The 6,801-nt window shown below is 56.0% G+C and overlaps 1 protein-coding gene across 1 annotated transcript; it reads right to left on the bottom strand.

Moving 5' to 3' along the window:
- Positions 1 to 3,908: 3,908 nt before the first annotated feature.
- On the bottom strand, positions 3,909 to 6,566 carry MYOD1 (myogenic differentiation 1). Its single transcript, XM_020904784.2, has 3 exons — positions 5,726 to 6,566; positions 5,131 to 5,209; positions 3,909 to 4,869 (listed from the first exon to the last, which is right to left on the bottom strand). The coding sequence occupies exons 1-3, from the start codon at positions 6,353 to 6,355 to the stop codon at positions 4,619 to 4,621; spliced, it is 960 nt and encodes a 319-aa protein (XP_020760443.2). The 5' UTR covers positions 6,356 to 6,566; the 3' UTR covers positions 3,909 to 4,618.
- Between the last annotated feature and the right edge of the window lie 235 nt (positions 6,567 to 6,801).

Below are 6,801 nucleotides of genomic sequence, written 5' to 3'. Positions count from 1 at the left end.
AGATGGACTTTGATAAGAAAGACAGGTTTAAATATGAAGAATGCAGCCTGTTTAAAATTAAGAAAAATGCCTTGAACTTACGAGGGCAACAGCTACATTTGGTATGATCTAAATATATGTTGGGGATACAATTGTCTTCTCAATGTCAGAATCACTGTAATTTATTTCATTGTTCATCATTATTGCTTCTGTTTTATATTTCATTTACTTAAAATATATTCCATTAAACCCAAATAAGATGTATACCTCTTGAGAGGACCTCAACATCCCCATAAATGCCACCTAACATGAGGGGGGAAGTCAGAATAGAAACAATGGTCATAACTAGTTTCCTAAAATATTTTACTTTGAAATATGTGAAGAAGAAAAGCAAAAAAAAACTAAACCATGTGAACTTATTTCTAGGGCTTTTCATGCCAGGGAGAGGACCTAAAGCTTAAATGTCCTTAGCTTCCTGGTACACCAGCTTTGACAGTATGTTCTGAGGACTTGTGTGCTGTTGTGTGAGCACATGTGTGTAGAGACACACACATGTCTCTATGGAGAGCATGGCCCAGTGTCTCCTCAGATCCAGCCCAGGTGAAAATGGCCCCAAGAACAGGGATGTTTAATCTACACTGCAAATGGGGTTCAACTAGATGTCCCCCACCTCTGGCTCTGCCCAGGGAACTGAGATGAAGAACAGGTCAGGAGGGGACCTCAAATCCCATCATCCATGGGGTGATTCAGTCTCTAGCTGAAAGTGTTAGTCACTTAGTCATGTCTGACTTTGCAACCCCATGGACTGTAGCCTGCCAGACTCCTCAGTGCATGGGATTTTCCAAGCAAGAATACTGGAGTGGATTGCCATGGGCCCCTCCAGTAGATCTTCCCAGTCCGGGGATTGAACCCAGGTCTTCTGCATTGGCAGGCGGATTCTTAACCGTCTGAGCCACTCTGGTGGCTGCTATCTAGCTACTCCCCTGCATCCTGACACACTCTCTTCCTCTCTCCTTACTTCCTCCTCAGAGTCTCAAGGGCGGGCCGCTAAGCATGCAATCTTTAGAACCTCTCTGCCTGGGTTCAAATCCTGCCTCATGATTTAAGCTGATCTAGTTGAAGTTTTTTTCTGGGAATTTTCAACCTGGAGTTAAATGGTGAGGTAACTCTCTTGAGTCGCTGCAGAAAACCAATATGGACCATGCGAGAGAGAAGGCAAGAAGGGAGTGTGTCAAAGAGCAAGAGGGGCTCTGGTCCCAGCTCTCAAGGTCCATGGGTGCTGTGGTGCTTGCAGCCCTGCTCCCTTAGTGTGAATGGCCCTTTGTCCTTCCAACACATCCCCTGCAGGCTTAACCTTGTTTGCATTGGGTTTCTGTCACTTGTGACCGAAGTGTCCTTGACTAAGTGTGCCCCATGCCTGCTTCTTCTTCTCCAGAGGTCTCTGTCTCTGTAACAGCACCGCCTTCCACCCTGAAGCGAACCAGAGCCGAGTCACCCTTGGCTCCTCCCCTTCCCTCCTTCCTCGGGGCCTCCAGACACAAGGCTCTGAAGAGTTCAGTGCACCTGGCCGCGGAAGTGAGTGAGGGCCGAAGTCCTGCCTGCTCTCTGTCCCTAGCCGTGAACCCTGGTGCAGGACAGTGTCCTTGGGAAAGAAGAGACCCCCTTTCAAATTGCACACTAGCTCTCTATAGGCTACTGGAGCCGTGTGTATACAGGAGCGCATAGCCCTCTAGGCTACTGGTTCCTTAGTGCAGAAGCTCCGCCTCCTCCTCCATTTGCTGGATTACTGTCTCATACCCCATCATCATCTCTCACTGCAGCCTCCCTTTACTCCTTATGGTATACCCACTATTTCTAACATCACTTGAGTCTCTGTCTAGGGGCTGTTTCCCTCTTTAAGCTGTGTGAAGGTAGGAACTCTGCCCTCAAGGTTCTCCGTTGTCCTGTCAACACCTACATTTTATCTGGCATCACTGTCTCTATTCCTGTGCTTTCTCTCCCATCCCCAGTCACTACCCCAGTTCAGGCCACACCATGTCTCCTCTGAGCAACCCTGGTGGCCTCCTGACAAGTCTCAAGTCTTGTTCCCTCCTATCCATTCTTCCAGCTCAGACTGGTCTTTCTAAAATATGGATTTCTTTGTATCCTTCCCCTGGTTAGATTCCTTTATGGCTCCCTATGGCCTTCAGGGTAAAGCCTAATTGAGGTCCACTGTGGCCCCACCTCTGCCTTTTCCCCATCACACCTCTGTCCCCTTGTGCATAGTTTACTTTTTGTCACCTCTGGGTCTTTGGCCTTTGCTATAACCTCAGCTTGGAGCATCCTTCTTTGGCTCCTCTTTCCTGGCCAACTCCTTCAAGATTCTTCTTAGGGTCTGCTTGCTGTCCATACCTTCTGTTCCTACTGCATTCCTCTTCACATACATCCCCATTCTAGCACTTAATTCATCACCATGTAACCAGCAGCTAAAAGATCCAGCCTCCCAAAATGTCTGTGTGCATCCCAAGGTCAGAACTGTGTCCACGAGTCTCTGTCTTCACCCAGCCTGGGATCTGGCATCTTTTGAATGAATGAATCCACGAATGAGCCCCAAGAGGTCTCAAGGGAGTGTATCCCCAAGGCAAATCTGGGGTAGCAGCCAGATGAAAAGTGGAGAATCATTAGTAGCAGTGGAGAGCCCTGGGTGGCTCCCCAGGGGCCCTGCACTGGGGAGAGCTGAGGCTCTCCTAGAGCAGAGAGCAGAACCCCAGCTCTTCCTTCTGCCATTATGTCTTGCCTGCATTCCCCAAGCACTCTCCACACCTGCCCTTCCTGGGTGAGAAGAGCCCTTGAAAGTGGGCCTGTAAGGTTTTCAGGGGAAAAAAACATTTGTAGGAGTGGGATTATAGGAGACATTGAGGTCCTGGTGACAAGTGTATGTGAATTGGGGTTGGGGTTGGGCTGAACTTTTGCCAAGCCATCCATTCGGGGTGTGCTCCCAGAGGTACCTCTATGTGTGTGCGTTCCCTGTGTACGTGTGCACCCTGAGTATGTGTGTCCCCTGTGTGTGTGTGTGTGAGGGGAGGTCTGTGTCATTGTGCATGTGTCATCTTCTTTTGTTTCTCAAGACACAGTTCAAGTGGCACCTCTTCCAGGAAGCCCTCCCCAGCACCCTGACTAAATCAGTGGCCCCTTCTCAGCTCTCAGGGTGTTTATAGCTTGAAACCAGCACTGATGCCACCTGTGGCGATGCAGGTTTGCACGCTCCCCTCTCCCTGCAGGCTCTAGACTCCTGTCTTCTTATGAGATCCGACAGTGCCAAGATGCTGTAAGTGCCGGGCTACTTACAGGAGATGTGTCTGTGCCTGCCTGGCCTTCCATGCCGCCCCTTGTGATTTCACCTATTACCGAGAGCCTGGAAGTACCCCTTCACACTCATTTCGTTTTTCCTCATAATGCTGTAAACACCTTATTTATCATACCTACGAGGATTTCAAGTGGCATCTGGGGGACATAATTTTCCAGGGATTCTTCTGGACACCATACCTGGCTTCAGTCTTTGCATCTGGAGGGGCGTGATTCTCAACCGTATGCACTTTAGAATCAACTGAGTAGTTTTGAAAAATACCAGTACCTGGCTGGGGGTATCTGGGGGGCAGATACTTTAAATCAGAATCTCATGGACCTTTTATTAACTACTCAGATCGCTCTAATATCTATCCTGACATGAGAACTACTGATCTGTGTGCTGTGACGTGCTGTTACGGTCAGAAGAACCTCCTCACAAAATGGAAACATACACACCGCTCCCTCCCACAGGCCCCAAGTTTCCCCCTTGCAGTCCGTCTGCCGCCTACAGGGGTCGCTGCGGTACAGCTGGCCCAGTTTGCGGATTTCCCTCGCTGTCAAAATCCAGTCCCCAACCCAAGCGAAAGCCGGAGCCACCGCGGTATAAATTAGCGTCTTTATTTCGAACACCTGAGCGAGCGCCCGCGGCTCGCCTGCCTGCCGTATAAACATACAAAGTCCCTGTCGCACTGCACACCATGCCTCAGAGATAAATACAGCCCGAGGGGCTCCTGCTCTGGCAAAGCAACTCTTATTTACAGGAATAGATTACAAAAGTATTACAAAAAGTGGTCCTGAACCGGGGGTGGGGGGTGGGGGTTGGGAGTGGTTACCGTTACACTTGTTACACTTGGGAAGGGAGAGGCGGGAAACAGCTGAAGTCCCCAGTGGGCTCCCGAAAGGAGGGGCGCGCCCCTTTAAGCGGTCGGGGGTCTTGGGGGCGGGGCTTAGGCCTGCGTGGGTCCCACCCCCCATGGGGGAGGGGGCGAGAAAGAGGAAGGGCCTGGCTCCTCAAGGGTCAGCTCCGGCCCACGGAGTAACATCAAACGGCCACCACAGCGGGTCTCAGGGAAGAGCGCTGAGTGGGGGTGGGGTGGGGGGGTGGGGAAGGACCTAGTCCTTGCCCTGGCGTGCGGGAGGCGGAAACACAACAGTTCCCCTGCCTCTCCTGCCTCGGGAGGGTCGCTTTTAAAGCGCTGTTGGAGGAGGGGGTTGGCACTTAAGCGCAATCTTTTGGGCGCGAGGGACCCTAGGGGCACCATCCCTCGGGCCCGTGGGCAGCGGCGCCCCCTCGATGCGGCCGCCCAACCACTCAGAGCACCTGGTAAATCGGGTTGGGGTTCGCGCCCGCGAGGCCCTGAGGGGCGGTGTCGGGGGAAGGGGCCGGGGTGCCGCGCTCCACCTCGCTCCCGGCGGCCGCCTCCTGCGGGCCGGGAGACGACTCCGACGGCGCGTCGGCCAGCAGAAGCGCGGGCGCGGCGGGGCTCTCGGTGGAGATGCGCTCCACGATGCTGGACAGGCAGTCGAGGCTCGACACCGCAGCGCTCTTCCCGGGCCGGGGTTCTGCGCGGGGAGGGGTAGGTTAGTATGCAGGGTGCACAAGTCTCCCACCTCCGAGCTCAATGCTTTGGGGCAGACGGGGAGACTGAGGGCCGGCCGGAATTCGTGAGGATCCCACGAAATTTTAGGATGAAAAAGGAGGGAACTACATGCTTAGTATTTCATTCCCGGTACTATCTCCCAGAATGGGGGCTAGGAGGTCCTAGATAAAGAGAAGCCAGCGTAGCTCCAAAGGGCATGTGGGAAGGAAGCGCGAATACGCACCGTTGGGCGCCTCGCTGTAGTACGTGCGGTCGTAGCAGTTCCGCCGCCGGGCACCACTCGGGGGGCCGCTGTAGTCCATCTGCAAACGGAAAGGGCGACCGAGTCAGGCCTGGGAACTGCGCGGGGCGGGAGCTCCACTCCCTGCAGCCGCCCCCTCCCCGACTCCCCAACTCCCCAAATCTCAGCCACGAGAGTTCCGGGCCCGGATCTGTCTGGGTTGGGGAGCAAGGGTGGGCAGGAGCTGTCTGCAGGCATGGGCCAAAGAGAGGCCAGACAGTCACCCAGGAGCACAAATCTGCATTTCGGCAATAGGGTTAAGAGGAGAAAAAGCACATCTTCGTGTCGGCGCAGCAGTGTTCTAACAGTGCCCCCAATCTGGTGGGTCGTATCCCTCCTGTGCATCCCCAGAGCCCTTGGCCACCCCAGTGACAGCTGCCTGGGGCACCGGGGGTCCACTCCCTGGAAGGTTCCCCGCCCAACCCTCCCACCAGAGGGAGAGACAGCAAGCAGCACCCAGCTCCTCGCCCTCTGGTAAATACATTCCTGATATACCAAGAGCTGCCCTCACTTCTCTGGCCCAGGGTCCTGGCCTTACCATGCCGTCGGAACAGTTGGAGCGCGGACTGGACGCGTCCGAGTCGCCGCTGTAGTGCTCGCCGCCGCGGCCGGGGGGCAACGGGCCAGGCGCGTAAAAGGCAGCGGCAGCGCCAGGGGGCGCGGCGTCCTGGTCGCGAAGCAGCGCCTGCAGGCCTTCGATATAGCGGATGGCGTTGCGCAGGATCTCCACCTTGGGCAGCCGCTGGTTTGGGTTGCTAGACGTGCAGCGTTTGAGCGTCTCGAAGGCCTCGTTGACTTTGCTCAGGCGGCGCCGCTCGCGCATGGTAGCAGCCTTGCGGCGGTCGGCGTTAGTCGTCTTGCGTTTGCACGCCTTGCAGGCCCACAGTAGACAGCGGCCCGCCTGGTGATGCCCGCTGGGCGCGCGCACATGCTCGTCCTCGCGCGCGCCCGGGGCCGGGTGCGCGGCTGCTGGGAAGTGCGAGTGTTCCTCAGGCTTCAGGAGCGCGCCCACGTGCACGAGGCGCGGATCCAGGTCCTCGAAGAAGCGCAGGTCCGGGGAGTCGAAACACGGGTCATCATAGAAGTCGTCCGCTGTTGCAAAGTTGCAGAGAGAGCCGTCGGGGCCCGTCAAGTCTACGTCGCGGAGCGGCGGCGACAGCAGCTCCATATCCCAGCGGGGGACGGCGCGGTCCTGGCTTTGCCCAGCCTCAGCGGCAGCGGCAAGTGTTGCCAGAAACTTGCTGCGGTTCTGGAGCCCCGGCAGTGAGATAGCAAAGCACTGAGGGTCTGAATGTATAACCAGCTGTTCCCCACCCTCCCCGGTCCTGTCCCGCCTGAGGGACGGACGGCGAGGAGAGCCGCGGCAGCGCCCTGGGGCCTCCCCACCCCTACCTTCACACCAGGCTCCCAGGGCTATTTATCCCGTAGTAGCCTAAGGGCCCCCGAGCCCGAGCTAGCGGCTAGGGGCGGGGGCGCCCGAGGCCAATAGGAACAGAGCGGGGAGGAGCTTGGGATCCCCAGGGTGGCAGCAGGGGCCCGAGACTGGCCAGCCCCCTACCCCTTGACACCCGCGCGAGAGCGCTCGGGCCCCTCCCCAGGCGGGGAGGACAGCAG

Source organism: Odocoileus virginianus, chromosome 10 (assembly GCF_023699985.2).
Source record: "Odocoileus virginianus isolate 20LAN1187 ecotype Illinois chromosome 10, Ovbor_1.2, whole genome shotgun sequence".
NCBI lineage: Eukaryota > Metazoa > Chordata > Mammalia > Artiodactyla > Cervidae > Odocoileus > Odocoileus virginianus.
The sequence above is the reverse complement of the archived record's forward strand: the minus strand, read 5'-3'. Positions and strand labels throughout refer to the sequence as shown.

Excerpts from the sequence above, each read along its gene's own strand:
- MYOD1 (XM_020904784.2), bottom strand. The coding sequence starts at position 6,355 with ATGGAGCTGCTGTCGCCGCCGCTCCGCGACGTAGACTTGACGGGCCCC. Across the intron at positions 5,210-5,725 it reads CCAACTGTTCCGACGGCATG|ATGGACTACAGCGGCCCCCC; the intron begins GTAAGGCCAGGA and ends TTCCGTTTGCAG. Across the intron at positions 4,870-5,130 it reads CTACAGCGAGGCGCCCAACG|AACCCCGGCCCGGGAAGAGC; the intron begins GTGCGTATTCGC and ends CTCCCCGCGCAG.